At 59.5% G+C, this 17,933-nt stretch overlaps 1 protein-coding gene across 3 annotated transcripts; it reads left to right on the top strand.

The window, feature by feature from the left end:
* Window positions 1-1,590: 1,590 nt before the first annotated feature.
* Window positions 1,591-14,985, top strand: TTYH1 (tweety family member 1). 3 transcript variants are annotated; one of them, XM_027514680.1, is made up of 14 exons: window positions 1,591-1,823; window positions 4,732-4,910; window positions 6,748-6,859; window positions 7,670-7,890; window positions 9,709-9,804; window positions 11,076-11,148; window positions 11,550-11,625; window positions 12,072-12,127; window positions 12,281-12,373; window positions 12,702-12,794; window positions 13,970-14,112; window positions 14,240-14,285; window positions 14,442-14,522; window positions 14,644-14,985. In XM_027514680.1, the coding sequence occupies exons 1-13, from the start codon at window positions 1,698-1,700 to the stop codon at window positions 14,478-14,480; spliced, it is 1,353 nt and encodes a 450-aa protein (XP_027370481.1). In that variant the 5' UTR covers window positions 1,591-1,697; the 3' UTR covers window positions 14,481-14,522; window positions 14,644-14,985. The 3 variants fall into 3 exon arrangements, with proteins under 3 accessions (XP_027370481.1, XP_027370480.1, XP_027370482.1); XM_027514679.1 differs by lacking the exon at window positions 14,240-14,285; XM_027514681.1 differs by lacking the exons at window positions 1,591-1,823; window positions 4,732-4,910; window positions 14,240-14,285 and adding an exon at window positions 5,884-6,439.
* Window positions 14,986-17,933: the final 2,948 nt, after the last annotated feature.

Raw genomic sequence — 17,933 nt, 5'->3', positions numbered from 1 at the left:
TGGGTGGAGCACCCCCTCCTTTCTCTGTCCCCCCCAGTCCACCTCATCTCGCTACTTCAAGAGAGGCCAGGTATGGGAACCCCAGGTAGCAAAATCTAACCCAGCTCCAAAGGTGTAGGGGAACCCCTAGGACAGTTTCCTGGGAACCTAACTTCAGCAGTGACTGGCTGGGTGGTGGTGTTGAAGTGGCCGGGTCATCTCTGCTTCGGCCTGTATCAGTGTGACATCGGCAGATTCCTGATAAGACTCAGCAGACATAGTGGCTGGAAAAATACTTTATAAACTGTAAAATGAATGACAAGGGGCAAGGTGATCCTCATGCACATGGAAGTAATGATTAATCAGTTTAGAGAGGTTCTTCAACACATGGGAGGCATCCTTATAAAGATGGGAAAGTGAAAGTGAAGTCGCTCAGTCATTTCTGACTCTTTGTGACCCCGTAGACTATGGCCTACCAGGCTCCTCTGTCCATGGGATTCTCCAGGCAAGAATACTGGAGTGGGTTGTCATTTCCTTCTCCAGGGGATCTTCCCAACCCAGGGATTGAACCCAGGTCTCCCACATTGGAGGCAGATGCTTTAACCTCTGAGCCACCAGGAAAGCCTATAAAGATGGGAGGGGTCCCCAAATAGATGAGTAGGGTTGTTGTTCAAGTGGGAAGAATCCTTCTACACTTATAAAGACATGTGGGTACACACTCCAGAGTGGTCTGTACACAGACATGTGGGTACGCACTCCACTGTGGTCTGTACACAGTCATGCGGGTACGCACCCTGGAATGGTCTGTACATAGACCTGTGGGTACGCACTCTGGAGTGGTCTGTACACAGTCATGTGAGTACTCACTCTGGAGTGGTCTGTACACAGACATGAGGGTATAGACCTGTGGGTACACACCCTGGAATGGTCTGTACACAGATGTGTGGGTACGCACCCCGGAGTGGTCTGTACACAGACCTGTGGGGACGCACTCCGGAGTGGTCTGTACACAGACATGGGGGTATGGTACGCACTCCGGAGTGGTCTGTACACAGTCATGCGGGTACGCACTCCGGAGTGGTCTGTACACAGTCAGGTCGGTAGGCACTCCAGAGTGGTCTATACACATAGGGAGGTTTGTGTAGAGAAGCTGTGTCCTTATACAGACTTGAGTGGGAGAAGGTTTTTCACCCAAATGGGTTACAGGTGAGAATACGCTCATAGCAGTGAGGAATTTTACTGATGCAACAGACCATTCTTGGTAACTGATCCTTATTTGTAAAACGCTGTGCAAATACTGGCGACCTAGATACGAAGGTTCTTCCTGAAGATAAAGGGATCGTGGAGCTGTAGGGTGATACGCCAGTACGCGCGGCCCTCTGCTGGATGTCGCTGTTCAGCCCAGCCCTGCCGGGCGCCTCGGGGAGCGAAGCGGTGCAGAGCGCGGGCCGCAGGTGGCGGCGGCCCGGGAGGGCGGGGGGCGCGGGGCGCCGGGCTCGCGCTGCCGCAGTGCTCTCCGCGGCCGCCAGGGGCAGCACCGGCCCCGCCCGGCCGCACCGCCCCCCTCCTCCCCCAATCTCCGCCCCCCACCCCCTCCCTCCCCCCGCGTGCTCCCCCGAGCCCCGAGCCCCGCCAGACCCCGCTCAGCCCGCGCCCGGCTCCGCAGCCCAGGCGCCCGCAGCCCCGGCGTCGGCCCCGCGGAGCCTTCCCCGGGGGCCATGGGGGCGCCCCCGGGCTACCGACCCTCGGCTTGGGTCCATTTGCTCCATCAGCTGCCCCGCGCCGACTTCCAGCTCCGACCGGTGCCCAGCGCCTTCGCGCCCCAAGAACGAGAATACCAGCAGGTGGGAGCGGTCAGGGGGTCTGTGGTGTGGCGGAGGGTGGAGGGGTGGGGGCTCCAAAGCTTCTGGGTCCCGCGGGAGAAGGGGCTGGGGACCGATTCCTGTGTTCTCTGGGGGTTGGGGCCGGGCCCGGACTTTGGGGTACCCGAGGGAGCAGGAGCGTGGTTACCCGTAGCTGGAGGTACCCTTGGGATGGGCGCAGGGAGCCAGACCCCTAGCTCCTTAAATAAGGTGGGGGCTGGGGCCTGGGCCCCAGGGTCCCAGAGGAGGGAGGGGACGGGGGGCCCATGGATTCCCGGGTTTCAGAGAGGATGCTCGGGAAGCCAGCCTCCTGGGTCGTCATCAGAGGGGTCCACCGCGTCCTAAAGGATGACCCTTCCCTCCTTGGATCGGGGCAGTCCAGTTAAACATGTCCCAGTTCAGGCGGGACCCAGGAGACAGGCGCTGGCATGGTGGAGGGGAAGAGGCTAGGGGTTGCCGCGCTTCTGGGACAGAATCGAAGCCTGAAATGGGGCAGGGGGTGTGAGGGGTCTTAGGGCCAGAGCTGGGAAAACCACTTGGAGGTGCTGGGAGAGGAGACCTCCAGCCAGTCCCGGGACGGGAGGGGCAGGGGAGGAAGGCTGGGGACGAGGTTCGTTTTGGGAGCCAGAGGGTGGGGCCGGGTGGGAGCCTTCAGGAAACCAGGGTCCCTGGGGAAGGGGGCCCAGCCTGGGTCACGCTCCACTCGGGGCGAAAGAACGGGGTCCCCTGACCCAGTTTAATTCAAGTCCTTGACTTTGAGATTAATGAGCAAGGCTTGGCTGAGCTGGGGGCGGGGCGGGGGTGGGGAGGATGGTGGAGCCTCCGGTGGGTCCCGAGCTCTGCCTGTGAGGTCTGGACCTCTGATCAGTCCTGGGAAGCTCCCAGGACAGGGGGCTGGGGCTTGGCAGGCTTCGGAGGGGGGGTCCCAGGAAAGCGGAGCGGGGATGAGTGCTGTGTTCTGAGCTATTTGGGTCATGGCTGGACTGAGCCGGTAAGCAGCTCCTCCCCGCCCGCTCCCCGCCACCCTCTCCCCACCACGCGGCGACCGCCAGCCCTGCGCCCATGGCCTCTGGCTTGCCCAGCCCGGTCCACGGACACCTGCTCACGGCCAAGCAGACCTGCCCACCCCGGTGCCTAGTCGGCCACCGCCAGAGGCACTTGGGGAGACCCACTGCGCCCCGTTGTCAACAGTCAGGGTGACAGCTCTGGGACCCACGGGCAGGAGGGGACATCGCCCCCTAGGGAGAGCACCCTGAGGGCACAGCTGGGAAGATAATCAGGGACTGGGCGCCACTGTGCTGGGGGGACACACTCACACCCAGCCAGACACACATTCGCACACATGCATTCACACACAAACACACTCACATATGCACACATATACACCCATATACAGGCCTCCCAGGTGGCGCTAGTGGTAAAGAACCCGCCTGCAATGCAGGAGACATAAGAGACATGGGCTCAATCCCTGGGTCAGGAAGATCCCCTGGAGGAGGGCAGGGCAACCCCCTCTAGGATTCCTGCTGGAGAATCCCACGGACAGAGGAGGCTGGCGGGCTACAGTCCATGGGGTTGCACAGAGCTGGACACGACTGAGTGACTTAGCAAGCAAGCAAGCACACCCATATACAGATACACATTCTTGCAAGACTCACACATGCACACACATATATCACTCATGTAGGCACACATTCAGACACTCATGTGTTCACACACACTGACACCTACATTCACATACTACCTCTTTCACACACACACACACACACCCTACCACCACCAGAGACTACTCACGGATTCAAGGAATTGTGCTCAGAACCGCACAAGTGCATACAGATCACCCCCTCATGCCTGCAGGCGCAGGCACTCCCATAGAGACACACATGCACACTCACCTACACGCCCAGCACACACACCCCAGCATGAGGACAAGGCAGAGCCAGGACTCAGCACTCGTTAGTCCAGAAGTCTGGGTGTGCTGTGGCTGCTGCCCCCGAGTGCTGTGTGGCTGAAGGGAAAGCGTGGCCCCTCTCTGGGCTTCTGGGCAGAGCCCAGAACGGCAGTGGAAAACCCTGCCTCCGACAGGAGCGCCCCGTCGTTGTGCAAGGCTCTTCTGGCTGCAACCACGGCTCCTCTCCCCACCTCTGTCCTCCCACCTTTGGTTCTGTCTCCGTCTCCATCTCCATCTCTCTCTTTCCTCTGAGTCGCTCCTTCCCCCCACCCCCGCCCATCCTGGATGAGTCTCCCCCATCCTGCCTTTCTCTCCTCTCCACCTGCTCGGCCCTCACACTCTCAGCCTCCGTGTCCCCATCTCTGAGTTGTGTGCACAGGCACACTGTCAGGGAGGCTGTCACGCCCTCCCCCTGAGGCCCGGGGTGACAGACTCACTGCGGTGGGTGTGCAGAGCTCAGCCTCTGGGGAGAGTGAGCAAGCAGGGAGTGGGGAGGACCAGCAGGAGGAGGGAGGAGGAAGCCTGCCACCCCCAGCCTCAGACACACCACCAGGAGCCCGCATCCCCCCCACCAGCCCCCTGATCACCCATGGTTCCAGGGTCCAGGTTTCTTCGTGTCCTCGGATGGGGCTTCGTCCCAACTACCTGGTTTCTCTGGGGAGGAAACTGAGGCTCAGAGAGGGGACGGGCCCTCTGAAGGTCACACAGCCTTTGGAGGGTACAGCGGAACTGGAGCCCAAGACCCGGGACTCCCAACTGGAAGCGCCCTCCAACCTTAAGTTGCACAGCCCCAGCACAGACCTGAAAACCACGGGGTGGGCTTGCCACTCATCTCGCCAGGATGCCCGCCACCTGCACTGAGATCTCGGACACAGCGCCTCCGGCCACTTGGGGAGGGCGTGCAGAGCCCCTCTGATGCCCTGTCACCCCCTCCTTCCCCAGGCCCTGCTGCTGGTGGCGGCCTTGGCAGGCCTGGGCTTGGGCCTGAGCCTCATTTTCATCGCTGTCTACCTCATCCGCTTCTGCTGCTGCCGGCCCCCCGAACCCCCCGGGGCCAAGAGCCCCCCGCCCGGGGGAGGGTGTGTCACCTGGAATTGCATCGCTGCCCTTCTCGTCGGCTGGTAATGGGGCCCCAGGGTGGGCGGGCAGGGGGACCGGGCTCCCCAAGCTCTCTATCAGCAGCCTTCCTGGTGGTATCCCAGCAGGGAGACTTGCTCTCCCATTCGATGGATGGAGAAACTGAGGCCGGGAGGGGAGACATAACTTCCCTGGCAGGATGGGGTAGGGGCTGAAGGCTGGGCAGTCAGACTGCTGGGGTTGCTGTCTCTGAGTGGAATAGCTGTGTGACCTGCGGGAGTGATATAACTCCTCCAGGCCTCAGTTTCCACATCTCTAGAATGGGCACTGTTGTCACACCCACCTCCCAGTTGTGGTGAGAGTGAGTGAAATGTTCAGTGCCTGGTCCGCAGCTGGGCTCTGTGAATGTGAACTAGCGATGTCATTCGTTAACTCATTGACCCATTCATTCAGCAGTTATTTCCTGAGCATCCACAACAGTAGCAGGGGAGCCTGGCCAAGCAGACAAGGGCCCTGCCCTCATGGAGCCAGCGATGGCCCCGTCAGGGACGGGGGAGGGGTGTCTGTGATCCTGGAGCAGACCCGAGCTGGCCTGACTCCTTCCCACGGTGACCTCGCTTGACTCAGAGTTGTCATGACTCGTTCTGAAGAGGGAGGCTCAGAGAGAGGCAACTTCTCAAGGCCGCCTGGGCCAGGTGGCAGAGTGCAGATTCAGACCCAGAAGCCCCTGGGAGCCCAGGGCCGCCTCCTGGGACACCAGCAGAGCGGAGAGGGACAGGACGCCTGAGGAGACACCCTGTGCCCAGGGCTATCTCTGCGGGCGGCCCCTCCCAGCAGGGCACCCCCACCACCCAGGACAGACCAGGGCGCTCAAGATCTGCCCCTGGAGTGGGGACTGGGGGCGGGCAGGGAGGGCCACGGCCAGAAAGATGGTTCTGCCACCCTGCAGGGAGCCCCCCTCCCCGCCCCGTGTGGGGCTTTGGGGTGTGGGTGGGGGCAAGGGCTTCCTCCTCAGGCCCTCCCGAGTTGGGGTAGACTGGGGAGGTGGACAAAGGCCCCGCGGGGGGCGGCACGGCGGCCCCGCGGCCTGGGAACAAGAGCAGCTTTGTGGGACCGTGGACAATGGGTAGCGGCCGGTGTCCGATCCCATGGCTGGGGGCGGGGCGCTGGGAGCTGTGAGGGCGTCCGGGCCTCCTCCGCCCCAGTGCGGCCCTGGCTCCCCTCCGCAAAGGGCCACAGTGCGTTGGGGGTGGGGGGAGATTGGAGACCGTATTCAGGCCCTACAATGGAGCTCTGTCTGCTGGCAACTGAGGTGAAGGAGGGGGCGCCCTGCTTCTGGCCCATCGGCCCACATTCCCTTGCTTCCCTCCCAGCTGTCCAGACACTTGGGTCCCCAGGGGAGGGGGAAGGCTGGGAGCTCCAGGCTCTGGGACCCCCAGGAGGTGGTGGCTCCATGGAACCCCCAGGAGGCGGGGCAGAGGACGGCTGGAGCCTGAAGGGACGGACACTGAGGACCCTGGATGTTTGGGGAAAAGAATAGAGGGGCTGCGGGTGGGACTAGCAGACCCCAGAGGTGAGAACTCCCCACTCTGGGGCTGAGCACAACAGGGGTTCACCCCGGGGAGGTGCGAGTTAAATCTGGGGGCCCCCTCCCCGCCACCTCTCCACCCACCATTAGCATCACAATGACGTCCCTGGGCCGGGGGAGTGAGACTTCTCGGTTACCTTGGCAACCGGTGGGGACCAGGCTGGAGACGTTGCTTTCCCACGAAGGGCTGAACCAATGGGATGGGGTGGCAGCCACGATTGGGTGTGTGAGGAGGGGGGGCGGCCCCCAGGGTCCCAGGACCGTTTGTGATTTCCCATCCCTCCTCCTCTTAGCGCTGGCATTGGCGTCGGTTTCTATGGCAACAGTGAGACCAGCGATGGGGTGTCCCAGCTCAGCTCCGCACTACTGCATGCCAACCACACGCTCACCGCCATTGACCACCTGGTGAGGAGACCAGACACGGGCCAGACCCTAGACCGACACCCAGACTGCTTCCCCACACCTGGCCAGAAGAACCCCCCTCCCCACCCCCAGGAAGCAGGGTCTGAACTCAGAGCTGAGACCCCAGGTTCAGAATGTCAGGTTCCAACATGCAGATCTCAGACTGTCCACCCAATGCTGACAGCCAGGCAGGGCTCCATGCATGGCACCCTCAGAACCTCAGCCCAGATCTGGGACTAGGGACTCAAACCCAGAACCCCAGACTCATTGCATCCCCAGCCCTGGGCTTCAATTCACAGCCCAAACCATTCATACACTAAACACCAAGACCCTGCCCTCAGGGCAGATCCAGGGCCAGAGACCTGGCCCCTGGCCAAGTGCGAGGCAGGAGACCTGAACGCTGAGACCCAGGACTCAGCCAGGAAGGCTCCCTCTGACCCCAACGATTCCAGACGTGAGGCCGAGACCCAGCCCGACCTCAGACCTTAGAGTTCATGTCCAGTTGCAGCCCTGGGCCGCAGAACCCAGACTTGCGACCCAGGCTCAGTCCTAGGATGCCAGGCTTCATCTCAGCCCTGGGGCTCACCCGCTCACCTCTCCAACTCCTGAAAGAAGCCACAGAAGCACACTCGCCAGACCGCAGGCCCCCTCCTTCGCTTCCTGCATCCTCAGATGCCCTAGCGCCCAATCCCAGACAGCCAGCCCTGCTCACTCCTGCTTCACCCCCGCCACCCTGGCCCCTGCCCTCCCACCCAGAGGATACCCTCCCCTGACTCCAGATGCCCCCACCCCCACCCCCACCCCCTCGCCCAGGTGCTGGAGATGGTGGAGAGGCTGGACGAGGCCGTGAGGACGGAGCTGACCACGCTGGAGGAGGTGCTGACGCAGCGCACGGAGCTGGTGGCTGCCGCCCGGGGCGCCCGGCGGCAGGCGGAAACCGTGGCCCAGCAGCTCCAGGGGCTGGCCTTCTGGCGGGGGGTGCCCCTGAGCCCCCTGCAGGTGGCCGAGGATGTGTCCTTTGTAGAGGAGTACAGGTGGGTGGCCTCTCTTCCTGTCCTGGGTGGAGAAAATTAGGCAGGAGATGAGAACAGGAGGGTCTGGGGACAGAGGCTGGCAGTTTTGGGGGTGCGGGGACGGTCATTCCAGGAAGGCCACATGGAAAAGGTAACATTTGAAGCAGGGGAGAGAACCAGTTATTTGGACATCAGGCAGCCACCCATCCCAGCAGCCAACACGGTGGAGTCCTCGTCGCTTCGTCCACTAGGAATGATTTCTTTGGTTCATCTAACACCTGGGGCCCCGACCAGACATGGGGGCAGAGAGCCAGGGAAGACTTTTGTCCTAGATTCTGTGCTCCAGCAGGGAGGCAGACCCGGGTTGAAGCAGCCCATAATTTGGATGCCCACCATGGGCATCAGACAGGCCTGGGTCCCAGTGAATTCAAGTTCTGGGTTGTGACCAAGTTCAGGGGCCACAGCTCCATTTCGGGGGGCTGGGGGTAGGAGTGTAGACTTTGAAGGGGTGAAGCAGACCCACCATCTACAAGAAATAGCTGTTGGATACACCCAAGAATCTACCTGCAACGCCAGAGACGCAGGAGATGTGGGTTTGATCCCTGGGTAGGGAAGATTTCTTGGAGGAGGGCATGGCAACCCACTCCAGTATTCATGCCTGGAGAATCCTTTGCACAGAGGAGCCTGCAGGGCTACAGTCCATGGGGTCGAAAAGAGTCGGACACGACTGAGCGACTGTGCATGCGTGCACGTGTAGTCATGCATGCATATGAGACTGTCTGGCACTTGGGAGTCCTTCAGGGGACTTGGCCAGTTCTCCCAGAGGGAAAATTTTGCTGTTCATGGAGGGTAAACACAGAAGTGCCATCTGCCCTGTGAAACCAGTGAGGCTGGAGCACGTGAGCTGTCAGTGGCCACATAGGGAACCTGGAGGTCAGCTGGAGCCACGGGGCCCAGCTTCCCCTTCCTGGAGACAGCCTGACCCTCCCACGGTCCGGGAAAGGAGTGCACAGTCAGTCCCCACGGAGGTCCGAGCAGAGGCTGCCACGGAGAAGGTGGCAGCTCCCTTGCCACTCTGCCCACGTGGGGACCTTTGAGAATGCTGCTATTTATTGAGCATCTCCCATGGGCCAGCACTGTGCTGTAGCTTCCCGGGCTTTGTCCTCTGCAGTCAGAGTGCTGATCATTAACTGATACTGAATTCTTCAGTACGCTTTAGAGTTCCCTGATTCGTGTTCAGGCTAACGGTTAGGTGCACCCACATGCTCGGCACACTCCTTGGTGCTTTATGGGTTCTCTCAGCCTTACGACAGCCTCAGGAAGTAGGTGCTGCTGTTCTCCCCAAGAGTTACCAAGGGGAAACCGAGGCACAGAAGCTGTGGGCGGGCAGGAAGCGGAGGGGCTGGCATTGCGGCCCAGCCCATCTGCCTGCAGACGCCAAGCCCTTGGGTTGTGCCCTGTGATGCTGGATGCAGGCCTGAGAACAAGTCCCGCTAAGACGCTCCAGCCTGGGGTGGAGGGGCTGGGGCTCCGAGAGGCCAAATCTCAGAGAGTGCCAGTCACAGGGCTCGTGCATGGCTTGGTGCGGGTGCGGTTATGGTGATCTGCCTCAGGCCCTGTGCTCTAAATGGCGATAGTGACCGGCCCCCTGTGCACCCGTTTCAGAGATGAGCTTGGCTGAGGCCTGGAGACTGGCCGTCACGGAGAGCACAGAGATCCAGGCAGAGGCGGGCCCTCGTGGGGGTGCTGTCACCTTCTGCCGTGTCCCAGTCCGGGAACCTGGACACCCGAAAGGCTGGGTTGGCTGCTTCTGCCTCACCCCTGTTGCCCCCTCCCCAGGTGGCTGGCCTACGTCCTCCTGCTGCTCCTGGAGCTGCTGGTCTGTCTCTTCACCCTCCTGGGCCTGGCGAGGCAGAGCAAGTGGCTGGTGATCGTGTAAGTCCGGGTGGCCTTCCTGGAGGTGGGGAACATCACAGGGCGAGATCCCACAGTGCTCTTGTGAGAAGGGCCGCCGTCTTTCCAAGGCTCACGCTGGTTTCATTCCCTTGTCCCACAGACCTCAGAGAGTTCCTAGGGTGGGCGGGCACATAGGGACACAGAGCAGCCCAGGAGGGGCTGGGGCAGCAGACTGTCCTTGTCACAGGGAGTGCAACAAAGTCCCAGAAAGTAAATAACAGTAATAATGCTTGTGCTGAGGATGGGGGGGTGATCACTGCCCCCTTTGGTTGCCATGACAACACTGAGAACCGAGGTGCTGTCAGAGGTCTGTCTGGCAGGCAGATGAGGGCAGAAGGCTGTCACGTGGTGCATGGAATTAAGGACCACACTCTTACTGAAAGGTTCATTCTGTATGCCTGATACTCTTCTGGAACCCTCGCGTTGACCTTACGAAGAGGTCCTTCCCATCTCCCCTTTTAACAGAAAGGGAGACTGGTGATCAGAGAGGTTAAGTCACTTGCCCAGGGTTGCACAGCCAGAAAGTGCTGGAGCTGAGATTCCATCCAGGCCAGCCTATCCCACTCAGAGGAGCCCTTGTATCCTCTCTGGCCCTGAGGGAGTCCACGCTGGCACTCACCACCATCCCCACGCTCCCCCCTGGGGTAAGCAGGCCTGCTATTCCATCCAGGCCCTCCTCTGAAGCTTGGAGATGGCAAACATGGTGGACGGTCTGGGACTTGGGGCTGGGCCTTCAGTTTGACCCCCTGCAGGCACCCTTCTCACTCTCAGACCACCCTCCAATGATGATCCGTCCCCCTGCAAAGAGAAAAACCAGGAGGCGATTTCAGCCCTGGAGCTGAGATCACTCCTGGGCTGAGCTGGAGGCTGACCAATGGGTGAAGCTGGGAGCGGGCTCCTGCGGAATTCAGAGCTGGGAATTGGGGCCCCGGGCTGGGCAGTCGCCCTCCCACGGTCCCACAGTCCAGGGCAAGGCGGGGCAGACCTGGGCAGGAGCTGCCCACACAGGGCCCTTCTCACTGCCAACCCCCTGCCCCCCCCCACCCAGTGGGGCCAGATGTTCAGTTTGACGTCACCATCTACAGGCCCATCCTCTCCCTGCCCACTGCTCTACCCCTAACTGTTATCCTCTTGGCTCCAGAGGTTGGTGGGGGAAGGGTAGGGCTGTGATGTGATCTGGGATGGGAAGCGGTGAGGTGGGAGATTAGGAACCCCAGAACTCCAATCCCACCCCTCCTCCCCCACTACAGGATGACGGTGATGAGTCTCCTGGTTCTGGTCCTGAGCTGGGGCTCCATGGGCCTGGAGGCAGCCACAGCCGTGGTGAGCACCAGGGGTGGGGTGGGGTGGGGACAGGCACCTGGGCTCCAAGACTCCAGGGGCTGAAGGCCCCTGACTCCCAGACCTGGGGACGAGGGGAACAGAGGCCTCAGATCCTGAGAGACAAGACTTGGGAGACAGGCTCACAGGTTCTGCGATTTGAAGCCAGTGTCCTAGGTGCTGAGGGGCTGGAGTCCTGGACCCCTGGGTCTGAGGAGGACGAGCTGGGGACCTGGACCCCTGGGTCTGAGGAAGAGGGGCTGGGGGCCTGGACCCCCAGGTCTGAGGAGGAGGGGCTGGGGACCTGGACCCCCCGGGTCTGAGGAGGAGGGGCTGGAGGTCTGGACCCTGAGGCGTGTGAGGCGGGGGCGTGTCTGTCCGAGCCCCCTCTGTGCTGCTCTCAGGGCCTCAGTGACTTCTGCTCCAGTCCAGACAGCTACATCCTGAACCTGACCCAGGAGGAGACTGGCCTTGGCTCAGGTGATCACACCTCCGGGCTCACGCCCTGCATCCTCAGGCCTCTACGCCTGCGGTGGGGTGGGGGTGCCAGCCCTGCCCAGTTCTGCCCAGCAGAAGCTCTCAGCACCTGCCCTAGCGAGCTGGAAAAGAGGGAAGGGATAAGGACGCTGAGACAAGGGATCAGGGAGAGGGGCGGGCTAGGCCACTTGGAGAAAGTGGGTAGCCCAGTTGGGTCAGGGCAGGTGCAGAAGCAGCCCTGTGGGGTGTTCAGATCAGCGCGTTCGGGCTGTGGCTGCAGCAGAAGGGAGTCCGCTGGAGCAGAGGGAGTGGGGGCTCGGAGGGCGAGGCCAGCCGGACCACAGGAGGGCTCTGAGAGGGGAGGGTGGAAAGTGTGGCCCTGCCCCGCCGCCTGTCCGCGGGGAGGATCCCGGGGCTTACGGCCTCCCCCGTCTTCGCTCCCGCTTCAGACATCCTGAACTACTACTTCCTCTGCAACCAGGCCGTCTCCAACCCCTTTCAACAGGTTAGGGCTGCGGGCGAGGGAGCCGGGGGAGGAGGGTGCGGCTGGGGCCTGGATCTAGGGACCCCGGGGTGGGAGGAGAGGAGGCGGGGGGTGGGGCGGGTGGTGGGGGTGGTCAACCGCTGGGCCCTCCTCCCTCCCTCTGTCTTCTCGCAGAGGCTGACTCTGTCCCAGCGAGCTCTGGCCAACATCCACTCCCAGCTGCAGGGCCTGGAGCGGGAAGCTGTGCCCCAGTTCCCTTCTGCGCAGGTCGGCGGGCCGGGTGCTCGCCCTACACCCCAACTCCCAGACGGGGGAGGGGGCGGGGCCTGGAGCGGTGGGCGGAGTCTTAGAAAGGGGCGGGTCACCGGTTGTGGGCGGGGCCCGCCTAAGGGGAAGGCCGAGGGCTGTGAGTGGGGCCCCGGGGAATGGGGCGGGCAGAGCGGGCGGGGCCTGAATGTGTGGGTGGAGTCTTAGGAAGGGGCGGACCGGCGGTTGTGGGCGGGGCCCAGGGCGTGGGGCGGACAGAGGGGCGGGACCTGGTGCGGTGGGCGGAGCCCGGAGAGTTCCTGGGATAACAACCCCCTTCCCACCGCAGAAGCCTGTGCTGTCCTTGGAGGAGACGCTGAACGTAACAGAAGGAAACTTCCACCAGTTGGTGGCACTGCTACATTGTCGTGGCCTGCACAAGGTGACCCCTGTCCCCCTCCCCGAGTTATGCTCCCAGGGGACCCTCTGCCTGGACCCGGAAACCTAGGCCTCTCCATGTGGCTTCCTGCCCCTACCCTCAACAACCCTTCCTCCAGCAAGTCCTTCTGGACTCCAAGCACAGCTCACGCTAGCACCTCTGCTCCCGACGGCGGCAGAGCCTCTTCCCGCTCCCCACAGCAGCCGCAGCCCAGTGAGCCTTTAAACGCAATCTGATCTTCTTCCTCCGCTTAGAAGCCTCCAGCAGTTCCCCCAGCCTGCGGATTAAAGTCCTGGCTTCTCGCCTGACTTCCAGGGGCCCGTGTGGTTAGCCCTGGCTGGTTTCCGGCCTCAGCCCTTTGCACCCCCATCCTCCCCGTCCCCCTCCTCCTCAGGGAGCGGGCATGGACCTCCCACCGCAGGGTTCCTTCCTGCCTGTACCATCTCTGCTGTAGCGGGGAGGGGAGGGGCGCCCGGTACTGTCCAAACCGCCGCTCTCATCAGCTCCACGTGGTCTGAGTGACCTTCTGGGGCTTGGTTACCGAAGTTGCCCCGGCGCTTGGAGCAGCGCCTGGCACCGAGCAGGCCGTCTGTCATTCATGCCAGTTCCTGCTGAATGACTGAGAGCCCGGCATTCAGGAATCGCTGGTTTCTAGGGATGACAGCCGTGTCAGCCAGTGTTTCCTGAGCAGGCGTTACCGTGCAGGGGGGCAGGTCTACGCCAGTTGTTTTGCTAAAGCCTTCTTCTCAGTGTTGTTCTAAGCCAGGAATTTTTGCTCCGGGGGACAGTGTGTGGAGGCATCCTTGGGAGTCTCAGCCCCAGAAGAGAGTGCTGTGGGAAGAGGCCAGGGATGCACCCCCGCCCCTTAACACACACACACAGTGTGGGAAGTGTCCGGGATGAGACATCTGGCACCCAATAAGGGCCAAGCTGCAGCGCGGCTGGGCGTGGGGTGGTGGGTTCTCAGTGATGGACAGGAAGTTGTGACTTGGGGTCATGCCTGCAGGTGTGATAAACGACAGTGACCACAGCACCTACCGTGCGCTGAGTGCTTTCTGTGACAGGGGAGGAAACTGTGGCACAGAGAGGCTGACGGATTTTCTCAGTGAGGCACAGCCGGGTGGATGGTCCGGGCCATGGGTATTGCCCGCTGACCCCTCCCGTCTCTCCCGCCCCAGGATTATGGCTCAGCCTTGCGTGGCCTGTGTGAAGACACCCTGGAAGGACTGCTCTTTCTGCTTCTCTTCTCCCTCCTGTCTGCTGGGGCCCTGGCCACTGTCCTCTGCAGCCTGCCCCGAGCCTGGGCCCTCTTCCCACCCAGGTCAGGAGGGGAGGGGGCCGAAGTCCTGGGGGAGGGGATGAGGGAGCACCATTGAGCCACTGCTGGGGACCACGCTCTCATGGGTCCCCCTTCCTGCTTCTCTGCTATGCCCCTTGTTGCACCCCAGTGACGACTATGAGGACACAGATGATGATGACCCTTTCAACCCTCAGGTACCGGGCCCCTGGATCTGAGGGAGGAAGGGCTGGGGGCATGGACCCCCTGGTCTGACGGAAGAGGGGCTGGGGGCCTGGAGTCCTGGTTTGAGGGCACACATTGCCAAGCCATTTCCCTAATCATGCCCTCCCCTGCTCACGTCTCCCTGGCAGGAATCCAAGCGCTTCGTGCAGTGGCAGTCATCAATCTGAGCCCTTTTTCCAGTCCAGACTGGAGCCTGGTCTCCATCTCTGGTGAGTGTCTAGACTGACACCCCAGCTCCCAAGCTGGCCTCCAGCCCCTGACCGCACCTCCTTCCCTCATTCCTTCTCTCCCTCCCACCTGCATCTGGTCTGTTTTTGCCTCTCTCTGCAGTTCCTTCCCCGGCTGCCGGAGAAGACCCCACTAATCCAGCCTCACTGGGCTCCCACCACTAACAACGCCCTGGCCACGGATACCTTAAACAGGACTGCCTCCCTGCACTTCCCCTCTCTGTGTCCTTAGCCCTGGAAGTAAGCCCGGAGGGCAGGCCTGGGCCTAGGGCCTTGGTGGGGAGAGAGGAGAAAGCCAGCCCCGCCACCCCTCATCCCTGGAGGGATGAGAGTGCCCTCTAGCCCCCGCCACACCCCAGAGGACTTAGGGCCCCTGCTCTCCACTTGCAGCACCCAACCTGGGAATGGGCTGATTTGAAATAAAAGGGAAGACTTTATTTTACAAGCAGCTGGGTCCTTATTTCTCCCTGATCTGGCCTCACAGTTGGGGGTGGGGGTGGGCAGAGAGCCCATCACCTCTGCTCCCACCTGGCTTCCTGGCTCCCAGGTGTTTCTGCTCCTGTCCCGATGCTGCACCACTTTCTTTAAAAAACACACACACACACACAACAATCCCCCCTCCCCTGGCACCCTATCTAAAGCAGCACAAATGTCCTGACACAGGAAGAGATGCGGATCCCTGGAACAGAAGACAGTCTAGAAATAGATCTCAGAGTGTGTGTGTGTCTGACAGAAGACAGATTTCAAGTCGGGGCAAAAAGAGCTGGTTTCAAAGGAATGCTGATATGATTAGCTCTCCGTCTGGAAGAAAACAGTCTGCATACAACACGGGCAAAAAAAACCCAAATGCAGACGAGTAAGGGGCTTCCCTGGTGGCTCAGATGGTGAAGAATCTGCCTGCAATGCGGGAGACATGAGTTCCATCCTTGGATCTGGAAGATCCCCTGGAGGAGGGCATGGCAGCCCACTCCAGTGTTCCTGCCTGGAGAATCCCATGAACGGAGAAGCCTGGCAGGCTACAGTCCATGGGGTTGCAGAGTCAGGCACGACTGAGTGACTAAGCATAGCACAGCACAAGGGGACAGAAGTATTTCAAGAGAAAGGAGACTCTTGTATCTCTTAGTTGTAGAGGGAGGGCTTTCAGTGAGATATCCTGAAGACAGAAACAAAAAAGTAACTTATTTGACAAATTGTGGAATGAGAAAAATACCATAGAGTCCAGAGGCAGATTGACAGTCTGGGGAAAATTAAAACAACAGCAATGAAATAGATAATTCTTCATACATATAAGCTGCAAAGTTATATCCACAAATCAAGAAAAAGACCACCCAACATAAAAATAAGCAAGGGAAAAGACCATTTAACAAAATGAAAATCCAAACACCAGGGGACAGACTAAAAGGCATTCAAACCCTGAGGATTAGGAAGTGCACTTTAAAACTTTGGGCATCTCCGGTGGCTCAGTGGTAAAGAATCTGCCTGCAGTGCAGGAGACCTGGGTTCGATCCCTGTATCAGGAAGATCCCCTGGAGAAGGGAATGGCAACCTGCTCCAGTATTCTTGCCTGGAAACTCTCATGGACAGAGAAGCCTGGTGGAATATACAGTCCACGAGGTCACAAGAGAGTCGGACACAGCTGAGCGACTAAACAACAAGTTGCCTGTCTGTTGTGAATGTCCATCTGTGTCTCTGTGGGAACACTGATGGGGTTACTCCTGATGCTGAGTACTAAGGGTTATGTCCTCTGTGGAAAATAAACCAAATGTTCTCTCTTGAAAAAAGCCCCAAGGGTTTTAGGTCAAGGCCTCTTGGCCCAAAGCACCAGATGCCCAATGTGGGGCCTGCCATGGGGGGACTGCTCCATGTTTGCTAATCATTTCCATCTTGAGTGCTGCAAGAAATGTTCAAGAAAGCCCTTGATGTGTGGGCCTGAAGCTGGCAAAGAGAAATGGACCATGGTTTCCAAAGAGGGACACCGAGGCAACCCACAGGTCACTCTCACGACTGAGCTGTTCGGTGCCCTGTTGAGGGGTTGGCCTGGAGGCTCTTCTAGCTGCTTTGCTCTCAAATGCTGCCCTCTAGTGCCTCTGAGTCTGTGTTCAGAAGCCGATGCCGCTGGATGTGTTGGACATTCACAGAGTACTTTGAGATTCATGCTGCCTGATTTTCTGGGAGTCATCATTAACTGGGAAGCCTGGTGACTCTGATGCCTAAGAGACTCCCTGTAATGCAGGAGACCCAGATTCCAGCCCCCCTGGAGAAGGGAATGGCTACTCACTTCAGTATTTGTGCCTGGAGAATTCCATGGACAGAGGAGCCTGGCAGGCTACAGTCCTAATCAAGGAAAAAAACCCATTTTGGTCTAACTTTAACAAAAGTTAAATCTATTTTCATTTTCTGGGCAAAGTGGTGAAATTCAAACAAAGTCTGCGTTAACAATATTGTGCCAACGTTGGTGTCTTAGTTTTAACAAACATACTACAGTGTTGCATGGAAACTGGGTGTAGGGTAGGCAGGACTCTGAATTATCTTTGCAACATTACTGTAAGCCTAAAATTGCTCTAAAACGAAGAGTTTAATTTAAAAAGTGAAGGGATGAAAAAAAAAGATCAACTGTGCTAATACTAACAAAATGACACGCATTATCAGCAAAAGTTTTTAATAACAGAAAATCGGAAAGAAATTGCTGCTTCTTAAATACCACCTACTGCAACCACAGTGACCCGCCAGTGAACTGCAGTGGATAATTCTATCATTCAGAATTGTGGGTGGGAACAGGATTACTGAAAAGATTACTTGCAAGGAATCTACAGACAGGCCTTTTTAAATTGTGCGTGTGTGTGTCAAGTCGTTTCAGTCGTGTCCGACTCTTTGAAACAGTCTACTATGGACTACAGCTGTCTAGAGTCCTCTGTCCATGGGATTCTCCAGGCAAGAATACTGTAGTGGGTTGCCATGCCTTCCTCCAGGAATCAAACCTGTGTCTCTTGTGTCTTCTGTGTTGGCCGGCAGGCTCTTTACCACTAGCGCCACCGGGGAAGCCCTTTTTTAAACAGGAGGGTCCCAATTCTTCTGCCGGACCAGGATGGCCTTTCAGAACCTGCTACCTGCAAACATCCATAGACCTATCTCTTGACGCCAGGACCCCTCACTTCTGTTCCACCAGAGCCACCCCGCAATTCCCAAGGTACGCCTGCTTCCCGCCCCTGTGTGTTTGCACACTTCCAGTTTCATTTCCTAGAGAAGTTCCCCTTTCCGGCCAGAGGCTGTTCTCAGGCCTTCTTTGGGTCCATCGTCCCACATCACTGCACGGTGGGGACTCTCAGAACTACTCAGCACACTGATTTATACCTATAAATAATAATGGCTGCCATCAGCTGGGCCAAAACAAGG

This window comes from Bos indicus x Bos taurus, chromosome 18, assembly GCF_003369695.1.
Source record: "Bos indicus x Bos taurus breed Angus x Brahman F1 hybrid chromosome 18, Bos_hybrid_MaternalHap_v2.0, whole genome shotgun sequence".
NCBI classification, from domain to species: Eukaryota; Metazoa; Chordata; class Mammalia; order Artiodactyla; family Bovidae; genus Bos; species Bos indicus x Bos taurus.
The sequence above is the reverse complement of the archived record's forward strand: the minus strand, read 5'-3'. Positions and strand labels throughout refer to the sequence as shown.